This window comes from Leptodactylus fuscus, chromosome 3, assembly GCF_031893055.1.
Source record: "Leptodactylus fuscus isolate aLepFus1 chromosome 3, aLepFus1.hap2, whole genome shotgun sequence".
NCBI lineage: Eukaryota > Metazoa > Chordata > Amphibia > Anura > Leptodactylidae > Leptodactylus > Leptodactylus fuscus.
Genome location: NC_134267.1, coordinates 41,834,556 through 41,851,875, shown reverse-complemented (window position 1 = coordinate 41,851,875; position 17,320 = coordinate 41,834,556). Strand labels below are relative to the sequence as shown.

The 17,320-nt window shown below is 40.4% G+C and overlaps 1 protein-coding gene across 2 annotated transcripts in view; it reads right to left on the bottom strand.

Moving 5' to 3' along the window:
* HEATR5B (HEAT repeat containing 5B) overlaps positions 1-17,257 on the bottom strand; it is a 43,489-nt gene extending 26,232 nt beyond the window's left edge. The window contains exons 1-16 of one of the 2 annotated variants that reach the window (XM_075267459.1): positions 17,172-17,257; positions 13,470-13,626; positions 11,896-12,107; positions 10,796-10,904; positions 10,096-10,239; positions 9,152-9,323; positions 8,296-8,453; positions 6,742-6,991; positions 6,387-6,542; positions 6,051-6,301; positions 4,183-4,294; positions 3,913-4,065; positions 3,419-3,518; positions 3,121-3,230; positions 1,562-1,725; positions 1,079-1,254 (exon numbers count right to left, since the gene is read on the bottom strand). In XM_075267459.1, coding sequence (XP_075123560.1) covers positions 1,079-1,254; positions 1,562-1,725; positions 3,121-3,230; positions 3,419-3,518; positions 3,913-4,065; positions 4,183-4,294; positions 6,051-6,301; positions 6,387-6,542; positions 6,742-6,991; positions 8,296-8,453; positions 9,152-9,323; positions 10,096-10,239; positions 10,796-10,904; positions 11,896-12,107; positions 13,470-13,595 — 2,393 coding nt within the window. In that variant the 5' untranslated portion in view covers positions 13,596-13,626; positions 17,172-17,257. The remainder of the gene's footprint in view (positions 1-1,078; positions 1,255-1,561; positions 1,726-3,120; positions 3,231-3,418; positions 3,519-3,912; positions 4,066-4,182; positions 4,295-6,050; positions 6,302-6,386; positions 6,543-6,741; positions 6,992-8,295; positions 8,454-9,151; positions 9,324-10,095; positions 10,240-10,795; positions 10,905-11,895; positions 12,108-13,469; positions 13,627-17,171) is intronic. The other variant, XM_075267460.1, reaches the window with a different exon arrangement.
* Between the last annotated feature and the right edge of the window lie 63 nt (positions 17,258-17,320).

Below are 17,320 nucleotides of genomic sequence, written 5' to 3'. Positions count from 1 at the left end.
CTATGAAGGTAAATATGTAACAAAATAATTATGCAATGCCAATAAATGTATAATATACTTAAATGTAATTAAAGAGGTTAATAAATGGGTTTTTGTATTGTGAAAAGTTATACAATTTTTCAATATACTTTCTGTATCTATTCCTTACTGTTTTCTAGATCTCTCCTTGCTTTTAATTCATTTTGCTTCCTCGCTGGATAAAAATCAGTCCATGGTCATGTCATGCAGTCCATGGTCATGTCATGCAGTCCATGGTCATGTCATGCAGTCCATGGTCATGTCATGCAGTCCATGGTCATGTCATGTCATGCAGTCCATGGTCATGTCATGTCATGCAGTCCATGGTCATGTCATGTCATGCAGTCCATGGTCATGTCATGTCATGCAGTCCATGGTCATGTCATGCAGTCCATGGTCATGTCATGCAGTCCATGGTCATGTCATGCAGTCCATGGTCATGTAATACAGTCCATGGTCATGTAATACAGTCCATGGTCATGTAATACAGTCCATGGTCATGTAATACAGTCCATGGTCATGTAATGCAGTTCATGGTCATGTAATGCAGCCCATGGTCATGTAATGCAGTCCATGGTCATGTAATGCAGTCCATGGTCATGTAATGTAGTCCATGGTCATGTGATACAGTCCATGGTCATGTGATACAGTCCATGGTCATGTGATGAGCACACAGGTGCACAACTTGCTACCAAGCAGATGTTTGATTACTGTGCTGTGACTATAATGAGCTGTGCACTTGTGCGCTCATCACATGACCATGGACTAATTTTTATCTACTGAAGGAAGCAGGATGGAAAAAGCAAGCAGAGATCTAGAAAACTGTGAGGAATGCATAAAGAAAGTATGTTGGAAAATTGTACAACTTTTTATTACACAAACAATAATATTTATTTGCTAAAACTGGACAACCCCTTTAATGACTTTATTTTGAAGCAAGAGTCAGTAACTTTTCTCCCTGACTCAAACTCCAGAGCCCTGGTAAGACAGATGACTTCTAAGTTCTATGGTATGCACATATATACACCTGTCTAGTGTAGTCTTATATTGCCATACTAACCTGTGCTTGAAAGACACATGTGGGAAAACAACACCAAAAAGAGCCACCGAGGCATCAATGACAGAGACTCCAAGAGGCAGTGGTCCGGGCACAGCCTCTCCAGCTGGTATACGCAAGTAAATGGATGAGGGGTCATGCTCTAGAGCTCCACTTCCGGAGGCGCTGTTAGGTTGAAGCTGCACAACAAGATTCAAAATACAACAATTTCCTTACAAGCTGATCATTACACAAACTATGCATACATGGATTATAAAATATTCATTCCTTTTCTGTCTCTACTCCTTCATCTTCACAAGAAAAATCATCCAAAGTGTTAATGAAGGCCTCTGAGACTTGGAGTCAGTAAAAGCAAGCCACAAAGTAATGTAATACAATATAATGCAGTGTAATGAAATGACAAGGGTACTCAAGGATATCTCACTTGTTATCTTGAGTCTTAAATGAAAATATTGTAAAATTAATGAAAAGAATACATTTTCTTACTTGATCTTCAATTGATTTGTGGTCTGTCTCTTGTAACCAAGAGCCAAGCAGAACACTGTCATCATAGTGACACAAGGAGCGAAGCAGAGATGTCGTAGTATTGGAAGAATTGTCTGTTAAGGTGAATTCAGCCACAAGCTCGCGTAGAAGCACATTGAAGTTACCTAGAAAGGAACAATTACATTAAAAAAAGTAGCAGACCATTATACTTCAGGGAAATACAGTTTTGTTCCTTGGATTTACACTTGTTACAGCATCAAACCAGCACTGGTCTACTTTGGGATGTCTGGAGCAGACAGGCCATAAAGTACCTGCCATTGGCAAAAAATAGCTGAAATTTCCCGGTTTTCAGTATGGCTTGTCAGGCTGTTGGCCCAATTTTTAACCTCTTCAGCAAAACATATAGCAGTGCTTGAAAGTGTGCGGGTTAAAAACCCACGGCATAAGACACATCATGTTGAGGGTTTTTTTCTTCTCCTGTGTGTTATTGGGATTTATTTAGATCTCATCCAATACACCACTACTGTAAATTGCAGCGTGTTAGCCAGTGGCGAGACTGCCATGGCCAACTCTCTGCAAGCTTGCCTTGTGTGTCCCCAACCTATTGGCTGCTTAACCACCAAAACAAAACCTAAGTTGGCAGTGAGGAGGATCTGGATGTTTTTAGACAAGGAGCAAGATTTACCCTACATGCAATCTAATGCCATATTGAATATGTTATTTTCACGGTTGTGTAATAAATCATGGATTAAAGTGCACAAACTACTAGTGCAAAAATGTTCTCACGACTCTTTGTAATCTTATCAAACTTTAAAACATCCAACAGGCAAAAAATAATCAAACCTATTGATATTCTATGAGCAAACACAGATTTGTGCCACATGTGCAACATTTCCCTTTACTTAAAGGGGCTTTAATGGTTGCTGTCTTCCAGATACATCACCATATCATATCAGTCCTTAGGTTGTATCTGGTGTTGCAGCTCAGCTACATTTAGTTCAGTAGAGTTGAGCTGCATATCAAGCACAGCCTGTGGACAGATTTGATGCCATTTCTGGAAGAAAGGAACCATGTTTTCCTGATCCTGGACATTGCCTTTAAGGGTGGGATTAAAGAGAACCAGTAGTCTTAACACAACGTCCAATATGCAAAAACCATATTGCTATATCTGCAAAAACCATTGCTATAGCAATATTAGCTGAGCAGACTCATAGAAGGTTTTTAGGGAAATGCTTTGGTAGAACTAATAAATGATTCATTTAAACCTTTGCTTATGATGGCATTAAGAGTCCAGTGGGCGGTCCTATTGAGTGACTGGAAGATATCGCCTTACTCTGCATATTTCTACAGAGAAGACCATTAATGACAGACAGGACTCCTAAGACCAGAACAAGCAGCAATATCCATGAATAACATACATGTTATATTGACTCTATATAATCTGCTCAGCTACACCTTCCCTATATCTGCACTGCAAAGTCCTTTTAATGGCAAAAACATAATGATATATGTCAGCCATTATGGACATACAGGTCATAAGAACCATGATATCCCCTCACCTTCATATGTCTTTGGAGGTAACAGCGCCAAAATATCGTACAGTCTGAGACGGACCATTGCAGCACTCGCTTTTAGATGTGCACCATGAGCTTTAATCACAGACAGGATGCTACAGGTAAAGAGAACACAGGTTAAGTGTCAAAGCATAACTGAGAATCTAGATTATTTAGATACAAAACACATTCATCAGCATGGTAGTTATAATTTGCAAGGATTGGGGCTGGGAAGGCTAAAAAATCCGAAATTTATGGTGCTCTACAAACACAAAACATAGCAAATTGCCAATTGTTTACTTACTGAGACATCATAGTCATAGCACACTCAATGGGTGTCATTAGTTTCCTGATCACGTCCTCTGTGAGCAACTCAGGGCAATGAGCAACAAAACTACGCATGGCTAGCAAGAGAAAGAAACGGCTTATTAAGTCACTTAAAATAGTAGGTAAAATTTCATAGTATTTCCTATGGAAACTCAGGGTAACAGATCAGTCTAAGAAGACAATAAAACGTGATAAAGTATATTATTTAAAGGGGTTCCCTTGATTTTTATTGTGGATAGCCTAATCTGATCGATTGGGGGCTACTGTTGGGCTGGTACTATCCATGGCTCCATACCTTCTATAGTGGCTGAGCTATTACATCTTAGCTCCAAGCCATTCAATGGGAAAAACCAGTATACAATGTACGGAATTAGAAGATGCTATTGAGCCCTAAACCGAGGAAAATCTGAGGCTATTGAGACCTGAACCTTATTGCTGGATGTTAAAGTCCAATTTATAGCAGATTCTTACCACAAAGTGCTCCAGCTCGGCCTTCCAAGGTCACTTGCCAAGTAAAAGAGTCTCCACGAGCTTTCTCAGCCTCCAACTCTTTTAAGGATCGAGGGAAGACATTTCTCCACAGCAGAAGCATTTTAGGGAGATGGTATCGCACCACTGACGGACCTGGAAATTTAACTCAGGTTCTGTTATCACGTACTACAGGTATGAAAATCATTAAGAAAAAAAACCCCTTATATAAATATACATTGACTGTTAGTTTAGAGCTGTAAGTGCACTTACCTAAAGTCATCAAAGCACCGAGGAGCAACCACCCAGCCTGTGTGCGCTGCAGGGAAAGCCTGCTGTTCTGGGATGCCGTGCGCAGCAGGTCCTCGGCTATACTTACCACCATCTGCAAAAGCAAAAATCAAGGCTCTTACAAAAGGTCAGAGTCTAAAATCCAAACTACAGTTCTGTATTGAAATATGCTGTATGAATAGAAAAAATAAAGTACACACGTATTAACACCTGGAAACTTCATACCACATCTGACCTGTAGGGATTTGCACCAGTGTTGAAATACAACAAGGAGATATGTAGAAAAAAAACATTGAGCAAGAAAAATCTGTAGAAACCAAACAGTGCAAGATTTCCTTTGATAAATCAGCTCCAAAGTCTTTAAATTACAGTTTCTTTAGATGTGAAGCATTCAGTAAATGCAGTATTACTCCGGATCTACGGATGGCAGGAAGCTTTGCTCTAATCCGTGTAAAGACTGGAACTGGCCCTTATGGTTCTTTAGACTGGCAGATTTTTTTTGCACATAACGTTGGCCAATAACTGATGCAATACAACAGTCACAGCCTCATTACCACCATTTATATGTGTCTGATAATAGTACAGTATGGGGGCAATTGATAATCTCTTTACAAAGGAAGATGTGCTGCTGACATTGACAGTAAGCGTCGTTTAGGGCATGCCCACAAAGTGGAATTTGGAAACGGTTATACCCCAAAATCAGTGCCAATTTCAGATCTGAATCAATGTTTTCAATGGGAGGCAGAAACTGAAGCAAGACACTGAAAAAAAACAAGTGTCCTTTTAGATGTTTCCACAGAACCCAAGGCACAAGGCAGTCATTCATATGGGGCTGATCAGAGAGTGAAAGCCACAATCAGGAGCTGGAGGGGCGTAAAATGAAGAGGAATCATCCACCACAACTCCTCTTCATTTTCCACTGTCTGAACGGCCTTTTAATAAAGTTGCTCATTCAAAGAGACTGCTGTCATTCGTCTGTTCAGCTGATGACTATCACTGAACTTCCCATAAACAGACTCAAGCGGCTCTTTCAAATAGGTTTATATAAGGAAAGTTTTAACTGCAAATAGGTTTGTTTATGGCCAATTCCCATCACGTTCTGATCAATCGTTTTACTGATCACCTTTATACATACAAAAAACTGATGCTAAAACCAGATGGCAACTGGCAAAAGATGGAAACTTGTCAGACTGTGTCCCTCCATGAGTGCCGGTGAGCGGTTTGTGCACAAAACACTCATGGGCGCTCACGGAGGGACACAGTCTGACAAGTTTCCGGGTTTGGGTTTGAAAAATGCCTGCAGGTTTCCATTTCCTGCCCAGTTTCGGGCAGGAAACGGAAACCTGTATAACAGAGACCCTGGGCGCAGATGTGAATGAACCCTGATGAGTAAATAAATATGGATCAGTTTTTGTCCATTTTTTTTTTTATTTGGGACACAAACATGTCCTACAGAAACAGATCAGTTTGTATTTAACATTGAGGCTTCATAAGATCGGTCCCCCCTTGGTGTGCACCCTGTCGTGTGAATGTAGCCTGACTATGTAAATGGATGGTCATCAGTTTCCATCTGTTTTCATCCATTTCTTGGATTCATAAAAATGATCAGTTAAACTAATGGTCAAAAAGTGATGTGAACGGCCCCTAATAATAAGTCTTTAGACATCCTCCTTTGACTGGATTAGCATCCCAAAGCATTATCAGAGAAATTTACTGAAAAATTTCAAGAATGGGCAGAGGATCTACTACAAATATATAAAAAAATTAAAATACAGAAGTAACTGTCCCAAGATTGTAGAATCTACAATAATAGGAACCAATAGAAAGAGGGCTAGGTGCAACTTTCTTACCTTTCCTTTAGAGTGAGGAATGCCCAGTGGGCACTGATGGACACCTCCCAGCAGAGCAGCCATAGCAAAGCTGTACCCACTAACAGCTTCGGGTGAATTCTTAAGATTATTAAGTCTCTCTGCGCACCTATCCAAAAGTGGAGTGAGCTGAAATGGAAGAGCTACAGCAACGCAACGTAAGCACCATGCTGCTGCTAGCCTTGCCGCCATGCTGGGGTGAAGAAGTACAGAAGTGACAGTATCCAGAAGCCCTATGTATTAAACAGAGATGAAATCAATATCATATATGGTACAAAGCACCATAGAACATACATATACATAGGATGGATCTATTACCTATGGACGGCTCCTGTATAAGAGGAGATGCAGTGGAGTTCAGACTCTGAACAAGGCTTCCCAGCTCCTGCAGAGCGCACACCATTACATGCTGACTGGCAGACACATCTGCAGTGCCAATCTTATTCTCATTGTTGGCATCATTTACAACCGCCTCTGCAAAAAAGTGACAAAAAATAAACAGTGTTCAATGCCTGGTGTATAGATCTAATTGGTATGGTGGATGCAACATTGTATGTGGGGGCTTGACGCGTCTGTACTAATCTGTGTGGGGGTCCATTGTTAGGAATACTGCATTTAGCTGCTATTGTTGAGAAAGTTAGCTGTAGAAATGAGAACATTATCGATTTCTTACCAACAGATTTCATTTGTTTGCTGATCGCCTGGCAGATTTCTTTAGCCGCTGCATTTTGAGCCTTTTCCCCTAGTAAACTACCCACCGTGGCTCTTAGAATAAAAGACACGCATCTTCTGGAGTAGACGGCCTCCACATGCGTCTGTGTAGCACGAGGATGTGACACAAGGTCAAGTACATGAGAGAGAAATGTGGCAAAATTACGCTCCAACCATTGCCCTCCTAATGCTGTGACAAAGACCACATATGCCTATAAAAAAGGGAGATGGAAACAGAAACAGATGCAAATATTATTCATTTCATCTTATTTCTTCTCATTATTTTTCGCTATCCTTTTTCTCTTTAACATCAAGATATGCCATGAAAGCTCGGAAAGTTGGTTGGGATCTGTTTGCTGGAATATCTACGGATCATGAGGAGAGTGTCTAACAGAGACATTGGTGTATTCACTCAGCACTAAGTCTCTCATATGGCTGTTTTTCTCCTAAATCTCCTATTTTTATTCATGGAAAATGGAACAGGAACAAGTCCTACCTGTACACTGGATGGAGGGGTGCACTGGCTAGTTTTCAAAGGAAGCAGAGCTTGCAATAATTTAGCCTGTACAGGCAATCTGTTGCTGTATTAATACATATGGGACTTTTCACCCTTAAAGGGGTTGTCCCATCACAAGGATCCTATCTATACTGCTAGTTTATGTGGATTTAAGACTTTTCCTAAATGCATTGCTTTATCAATACTGCTTTGTTTGGCCGCTATCTTAATTTATTCACTTCATTGTTTACACTCCGTTTCTATGGCCCTTGGGATTATCTGCTCAAATGTCTAGTGATGTAGCTGCCTGCTCTCAGGGGGGAGGGGCTGGGAGCAGCTCTGAGCTGTTTGTGTCTGCTAAGTAGCGCAGCTTCTCAGATAGGGGAGGTGAGAGCTCCGGGATTTCTGAGCTCTTATCAGTCGGTTTAATTGAATTTGGCTGATAAGGGCTGAGATAGGGAGTCCGTTACTTCTGTATGTAATGCAAACTCACTCAAATCCAGCTCTGCTACATCAGCCTCTACATCAGCTTCACACTGTGGTAATTCATTTACAACCAATCCCGTGCAAGTGAAACCCCGCCCACCAATGTGCCGAGAAAAGCAGGAAGTGAAGAAAGCACAACAGCCTGAAGGTTAGTGAACAGTCGTCATGGGAATACCCCTTCGCAGCATGCACTGCACTAGTATAGGCATGGTGGATCATGTTTTACACAGCAGGGACCTGGCAGCAGTGCTTATGGTCACAGACAACTCTGATCATGGGCATTGAACCTCGCAAACGGCCTGGTCACATCTGACGTTCACTTTCTGAAAAGTTTTCCTCCCTTATTGGTTTTATTGAAATTGTTGGTTGTCAAAGCAGCTGAGAGCTGAATTTATAAAGGTTATTAAAATTAGAAAATTATTGCAAATTTCATACACCTCCTTGGCTAAAAACACTTCTCAGGAATGCTAAAGGTATTTTTATTCTTCTGCAAAAAATGTAGTGTCACTGTCTTACAGGAAGTATTTCACTAACCTGCGTCACACCCACTCGGACTTCTCGACTAATAGATCCTCCACCTTTTAGCATTTCTCCTCCACTTTTAAGGAATCCAGAACCCCCACGTAGAAATCCAGTTGCCATCAGTTCCAGCACCTCCTCTAATGTGGCCTTCTTCACATTCTGACGCATCACTTTAGTAACATAAGTAAAGCACTGAATGAATATAGGGCTGGCAGACAGTTCAACGATTAAAGACCTATCATGAATCCTCTAGAAGGTCTTTGGGTATCCCCCAGACTGCATATCATATCAGACTCTTTGGGCCTTCTAAACAGGTTCATTGTGAATCACAGGATAGTAACAAGTTGTGTAACCAATGGCAAGGTCCTGTTAGCTAGCAGAATAGACTTACCTTATTTTATTTATTTATTTTTTAATAATTGCAAGGTTCACTGTCAAATAAGAGATTCTACAGAAATTGGGTTTCAGATTTATGATTTTCTCTGTATTATGCAGTGATCAAACAGAATAGAGCTGTATTTAGATGTGTTCTGGTTGGTTATGTAAAACAACAGCCATTAAAGATGCCGCCCAGCAATTAGCTGGCACATGAGATTACTGTGGATTGACCAAGTTAAATGGTAAGGCTTGCCAAGGCTCAACTGGCCTCCACCTCCAGGATGTGAATACCAACACTGCTCTCGCTATTAGTTTCTATGGGAATAGCTGAGCGAGTGTACTTGGCTGTGAATCCATAGAAATAGAAACTGCCGACATACCATCCCTTCGTTTATTATCTACCTAGATATGAAAGCCAACAGCGACTTCTGTAGACAGGATGATTCTTACAATAATGACTGTAACAGACGATTGCATAACCATCACCTACCTGCTGCCTGTTTTGGCATTAAAGCAGTAGCCATCACAGTTCCCAGGAGTTTTGACACTGCGACTCTGACCCCATAGTTAGAACCTTCCAGTGCCTTGAAACACAGTGTGGCGACATTCTCCAGCTCTGCTGTCCACATGAAGACGGCTTCACTCTGAAGCTCCAGCAAGCACTGCACACAAATATCACATGGTATTATTTCACAGATACATGACGCTATCATGGGGTATTATATCTTTTCCACGACTGGTAACCAGAACGATGCCTGTCCTTTACTGATGTAGCCGAATGCTAAACAGATTTTCAGTCCTTAAGCAACAAGTGACTGACCAGTCTTGTTAAAGGGGTTGGCCACTTCCACAGGCTCCATAATGCAAACAGCACATAACATAACCTACTAAAAGTTCTTTCAGGCATCTCCTATATCTGTAGCAACGGCTCTTTATGCATTAGCAGAGAAGAGGTATCCAGACATGACTGCTGATATTGTCATGCCACCCGACATGTCTTCCAGCAATCCCATTGACTAACACTGCAGGCACCCTGGACATGCACTAGCTTTCTAGGAGTTAGTCTATGGGGCTGCTGATAGACAAGCTGGGCCACAAGACTCTTCCTCTATGACTATATCTGGACACAGTTTCACAAGGAAAGCCGTTGCAACAGCCATTTCTACAGTCATAGACATGGGAGACACCTATTTTTATAAAGTGCTATTATGTACGGTTTGCAAACACAGTGTCTAAAAGTATAATGAAAGTGGCTAACCCCTTTATATGTTGCATTTCTAGGTCCATTTACATAAATTACATTTATAGGTCACAGAATTAGCTTGCTACATACCATCACATAGGGCCCTTCAGGCTCTAATACTGTCTCTCTCTTGCATTTACATGGGGAAACCCTAAGACTATATATGAAGATACAAGAAAGCAGTTACTTACCTTGGCGACTGCACATCTAACAGCCATAGATCTGTCTGTCAATAGGGATCGGGTATTTTTGTAAATGTCTCTGTGACTAGAAGCTGCAGCTCCTCCAAGACCACTGAGTACTTTTTGCAGGCTCATCAGGATTTCACTTCGACCCTGTGATATGGCAATATGAAGATCAGTCACGGATTTCTGAACCAGCAAAAGTCTATGTATTTATAAGCTGCTTTTTCATTTCTAAAAACATACTCACTCTGTATTAAACTGCACAAGAAAGGAACATTTACATAAAGGATGGAAAAAAGGGAGGCGGAAGGGCTCCTAGAAGACTGGGTCAGGTCTTGGGAGACAACACCACAGGACATAGAACCCAAAATCCCCATATAAGACTTATATTGAGCCGAATCTCTGTACAGAAGCCAATAATCTTCTATTGCTTTACTTAGTAAACTAGGACAGATACTGCAGCACACTTCAAGGTGGCGATGTCATTTAACAAGGGCTAAGCAATGTTCAGAGCCTCCAAAGTCAGTCTTGGTAGATCTGACAGAAAGAATAGTGCAGTATGCAATGCTAGGCATCCTGCCAAAAAAGACGTTGGATCCATGTTGGATGCATGTGTCATATAATGTATGCCGCAGAATGCTGTCACTTCCAATCTAAACACAGTAAAACATACCACTGAACAGATAGGCAGCCGCACAGCACTTACCTCTGCACTTTTAAGAGACTTTAAGAGATTATTCACAGTTTCATGGAAGGAGCTTCCCAGCATCCTGCCCATCTTTTCATAAAACGCTCCCACACAAGCAACAGCAGCCCTACAGTAGACATAAAGGAATACACAATATGTGACTACAGTTATCAATCTATATAACTATACATCACAATGTACTTGAACATTGAACATATAGACAATATTAAAGAGAACCTGTCATGGTTTGGGGCACAGGCAGTTCTATATACTGCTGAATTCAGCGCACTGTCGCCTTTCCCGATCTGTGCCCCGGGTGAAGAGCTATCGGTCCCGGTACCGTAGCTCTTTACAGTCAGAAGGGCGTTCCTGACAGTCTGTCAGGAACGTCCTTCTCCACAGCAGCGCCTATAGCACTGTACAGTGTGAGCGGGGAGGAACGCCCCCTCCCTCTGCTCACAGTGCTCGTCCATAGACAAGTATTATCAGGAGGGGAGGGGGCGTTCCTCCCCGCTCCACAGTACAGCGCGATAGGCCCTGCTGTGGAGAAGGACGTACCTGACAGAGTGTCAGGGACGCCCTTCTGATTGTAAAGAGCTACGGTCCCGGGAGAGATAGCTCTTTACCCAGGGCACAGATTGGGAAAGCTGACAGTGCCAGTGTATTTTCCTGCAGCAATGATGTGCTGTACATCCATATGGCCAAGCAGGGACTGGCTACAGTGGTTACATGGATGTATGGCGTGTCATTGCCCCAGGAAAAAATAAAAGCGTAACAGAACTGCATTTGATTTAACCAAATAAATATCTTTTTTTTTCTTTTTATTTATTTTTTTAAATCTTATAACAATTCCTAAAACTCAGGCAACGCCTGGTCTCTTTTAGCAGGCTCTGTACACTACACAACCCTACTAATGATTAGGATAGTGATGCTTACTTTCTCCTGACTTATATAGTAGCTGCGCTGGTTTGGCTTTGAAAAGACATGATACAGATCATAAAAACTCTGACTGGTTAAAAAAATGTAAAAAAAAAAAAAACAACAAAAAAAAAGTGATACTGGCCACAGCCCTGCCAGTCTTCCAAATCCAACAACGCATGCAATGGTGGAAGACTTACAGTTTTGTTGGTAGGTAGGCAGCAGTGTCATCTTTGCTCTTGATCATTTCATTGCACTTGTCAAGTGTCTGGAATACAGTGTAGGTATCTCCAATACTGTAGAGAGTAGCAAGATTCTTGGCTAGCAGTTTGCGTGTGGGTGGCCCAGGAGAACTACTTATGAGTCCGGTCAGCTGCTCCACAAGCTTTTTCTGGTTTTCCTTGATGTCGGTCTAGGAGTGAAACAGGTATTATCAAGAATGTGTCCTGAGTAATTCCAGCAATATACCCAATCATTCTATATTCAATATACTGCAATCATTCTATATTCAATATACTGCAATCATTCTATATAGGAGGCTGTAGGGTCCACTACATAGCTGCTTTTTTAATACATTGAACTAGGATCGGCACAAACACAATTTTAATCAGAATCATGAAATCGATGTTAGCCCTGAGTCAGATATATTGCTTATTGGCTCCTCCAACCACGAGCCCTCATTGACAATTTCTACACTACAGTCACTAATTGGGTGATAGGACGAGGGAGTCTACATCAAATATACCTGTTCGTTGTACACTTTTTTTTTTTTTTGTCGGAAAAAAACAAGAAAATCAATTAAAATGGAGAATCGCCTATAAGCTTGAAAAAAAAAATCTAGATTTTATTTTTAGGCCGAATCACCCATCCCTACTTAAAACATCTGTATAAAAGTCTATCAATATTTTAATCATTTTTAAAATAGCAATATTTCCACTATGAAATACTCTTTTGATATAGCAGGTTTATAGTGTAGCGCCTTTCATTATAATACATTTCCATTGGTGTTTCCATTCATTCTTTCCTTTCTTCTGGTCCGTCACAGGAAAAGAAGAACAGAAATGATAAAAGCAGACGAGGGTAATGACATAATAACAGATCCCGAGTGACTCCATTGTCAATAAAGAGCTATGTTGAGCAATTGCTATGGTGTCTGATAGACTCTGAGACTTCATCCAGCCTCCAATGCAGACATATTTTTTAGGAGAACCACATTTAAACATAGTCCAAGCTCCGTCTTGCCTATGAAATGAACTGCAGCAGCATCAGGTAGTGGACTAGAACAGTGACAATGCCCCTGAATAGAGGTCCAATCTCAGAGACGATAACATTTGATGCAGTGAGCAGTCCTAACCCTGTGAAAGACTCAGGTTCTTCTCTGGTGTCCTATGTCTGACATCACACTCACAGAGAACAAAGCACTGAGCATGTGCAGTACCGCGATGCAGAGTACTCTATATGTGTATACAATTTCACTGCAGGGCAGTATGACTTTGGAGCTTGCAATGAAGAGTTTGAGAGACACCATACAGGATTACGTGAGGATAGCCTTTGCACTTGTCTGGCGCGGGACCACCCACAGAGCACATGCAGTTATTTGTATACGGCATCAAATTTTATTTTCTTGACAACTAGACCAAAGGTATATACTAGTACAACTGTGTTAGTCCACTACCTGTGTCTGAATCTTCTCTGTCCCAAAATACTGGTATGGCACTTGCAAACTGGACACCTTTTTTGACATACATAGCCATAAGCAGAATTGTAGATTTACCTTATTTGCAGCTATGAGCACTTTGTCCAGGAAGCGCAGCCATTCAAAGATAAAGACGGATTTTTTAGCCTCTGTAACCTGAGCCAGAGCATCTTCTTTCAGTAACAAGCTGTGGGCGAGCTCCATGGTTGTAGGATAACAGCTGCTGAAAACCCCTCTGAAGGGAAATTATTGACAGAATAAGATAATCAATAATGGTTCATGCACACAACCTTATCCTAGATCTTACTTATGGCGTAATATACATTAGACTGCATATAAGAGTACACAGTGCTATACAACGCAGCAACATCAGTATGATATAGTTACAATTCAACTCCCTACAGCTATCAATAATATACAATCAAATCCAACAAGTTTTTTCTCATTTAATATCAGGAGATCCACATATGCAATAGAGGCTCAGCAGAATCTACTAACATTAATCTAATAGGTAAGGGCAGCTTTTGGTTTTCCAGCATATAATGTTATGAATTAAAGGGGCTCTATCATTGGAAAAAGTCATTTTTAACTAATCACATGCTTGTACAGCCTTTATAAAGACTATTCCACGCCTACCTTTAGTATGTAGATTGCCTCAGTAGATTTTGAATAAGTCTGTATTTATTCATATGCTAATTAGGCTCCTTGGTGCACAGGAAGTTGTCAGACAGCTCTCCTCTCTCTATACTGTGTGCTATGTGTGAGATCAGGGAGGAGGAGTCAGCAGCAGCCTGTGCTGTATATACAGGAGACAGTGCACGAAGAGACTTCCGGGGTGCACCGAGAACCTAATTAGCATATGAATAAAAACGGAATTATTCAAAATCTACTGAGGCAATTTACATACAAAAGGTAGGTGTGAAAGAGCCTTTCTAAAGGCTATGCAAGTATGTGATTAGGTAAAAATGAGTTTTCCCAATGATAGAGCCCCTTTAACACTATGCTATCATATTATGATCTGTGCAAGTCCAAACTTTGGGATATCCACTATGCCCTGTAGAAAAAAAAAAAAAAAGAGACAGATATACGAAGTTATTTCTATTCTGTAGAAAATGCTCTCTGCCTTCTGCCCCTGGTCAGATCTCCATAAAAATGGTGCCCATTCTCAGTTTCAGACTACTTCACACAGTTGGTATTTGGCAATATTGGACCAGTATTTGTAAGCCATAACCAGGAGAAAATCCAAAACACAGAACAGGTGCAAATCTTTCCAGGATATTTTTTCTCTGTTTCTGTGCTACTTCTGGCTTTGGCGCACAAATGCTGTCATGCGAAAGAGGCAAAAACGACATATACATTTATAGCATATGTATGCACATGTATATTCTACTATGTAATTCTTACATAAAGCAGCTCAAAGAAGGATCATGTGGGAACCAATGCCTTAATAACACAACCCCTTTAACCCGTGCTATAGTGCTGGTCATAAACAACTTTAAGGGGATCCATTTATAATCATTGGGGGTCTGAATACTTGGAACTCCTACCATTTACCACAATATAAGTCTCTCTCTGCTACGGACAGCGATGCAATGTGCTCAGCTATCCATGCCAGTTCTATAGAGATGAATGAAGCAGCAGCGTGCATGCACAAACGACACTCTATTTAGATGACAGACAAAGGACCCTTGTTCACATGAATGGAGGAAGCCTAGGGGTTGGATCCTCAGCAAACAGAACCTTATCCCATATCCACAGGAGCTGTGTGTAGGAAAACCCCTTTCATATATATCTTCAATGCACTCCCTGCTGATTTCATGAGCTCATCTGGCTCAAGGTCTGGCAATTCTTTGATATTTTACTCCACTGGAGATTGTCACTTGCATTTACCATTGATCTTTCTTTACAGTCATGGATATAAGTTTTTATGCATTTGATTGCAGTGCAAAGTATGAGGGAAAAAAAGAGCAGCAGCCTGATCTGAAGAGCGACAAGGTGCATCTAAAACGCTTCACAGTACCATTAGGCTAAAGCCCCACGTTGCAGAAACGCAGCTTATTTTGTTGCAGTTTTTTGAGCCAAAGCCAGGAGAGGACTGAGGAGAAGGTAGTAGTATAAGGACTTCCTATATATTCCCTATTCCTTTTGTAGCCATTCTTGGCTTTGGCCTCAAAAAACCTCAACAAAAATAGCAGCGATTCCGCAATGTGGGGCCTCAGCCGTAAACAGGCTGCTGTTACTGACAATAGTCATCAGGGTAATATATGATGAAATCCCCATTTACTAACAACTTAATGAAAAGAATTATTATTAATTTACATAAATTTATATAATTTATAACATTTACTGGCAAAGTGAACTACTCCAGTTACAAAATGGCGTAGATTTCAGCACACGAAGACAGCCAAGTGTAGGAGCCATTACATTTATGAATAGGTATGTGTCATGTCAGAAATAACACAGCTCTACCGCCACAGATATGAATACACCCGTCTTCATAAATATCCCCAAATATATCTCTGATCAGTTACAGAGTAACTACAAGGCCCAGAAACAAAACAAGAATTGGGTAATAAAAAAAGGATAATTCCGCACACACCGTACTGGCAACAACAGCCCAGATTTACTAATAGTTATCCAAGTGTAACCTTACACAAGCAGTCTATAGATATGGATGATCTTTATCTAAGGTTATACCACCTTTTAGTTGGTTTACTTTTTCCGATAAAATTTTGATGCATTTTTGGCACATTTAAGCTATTCCCATTTTTCTAAGAATCCACACCCACTTGCCTAGCAAATCGAAACATGTTTTGTCTCTACTAGACGTGCCAAGACACTGCGCCAATGGTGTACCATGTGTAAGCCAGTGCCTAGTTGTTATCACAGTAGTAAATCTGGGCCTTTCAGTGTGACAGATTATTTACCAGTAGTAGTTACACAATGACATACATAGATAGAATATATACCAGGCAGATCATATATTATACATAGTAGACTGAGAAATATAATAGATAGCACATATATATGTATATACATCGGTAACAGATATAAAATAGGAAATAATATTACAGCTCAACGTACAGATTATATAAGTTATACAAAGATTGATTGGCAAAGGATTCAGATGGAAAATAAGATATAAAGTAAGAAGTAAAAATCATATTATATTGTAATTAGAAAATATTAGATACACAGATGTATAACAGATAGATAGTAGGCAGCAGATTGTTAGATATTATATATAAATATATTTAGCAGGTGGACAATATCATAGATTATATACTAGTTAGATAATACAAGATATACAGATAGACTGTAGAAGAGAAGGATATGTAGCAGATTGTTAGATATTAGATAGATAGATAGATAGATAGATAGATAGATAGATAGATAGTATATGGAACGTATGAGCCAGTGGATATGGAATATAAAATATAATCTTTGTATCTTATGTATGGACATTATCATAGATAGATTATACACTAGTTAGATAATATGAGATACACAGATAGAATGTATAACCGATAGATAATATGTAGCAGATTATTAGATATAATATATATATAGTAGACGGACATTACCATAGATTATATATATGTTAGATAATATGAGATATACAGATATAAGATAATATGTAGCAGATTATTAGATATAATATATATAGTAGATGGGCATTATCATTGATAACATAGGATTAGATAGATAGCCTTTGATCAGTTCCCCTACACCCCACGCACTAGACTCTGCCCATATACCCCTCACATGCCCCCCACTTACCCCTCCGCTCAGGTGGTCGTTACCGTATTATTCTGCTGTAAGCCCCCCCGCTTCTGCTTACACTTCTGCTGTCACATACAGGCCCCACCTCCCGGAAGCAGTGTTCGCCAGCAGATGACGTCAATAGATCTCGACACGCCGGCACCACC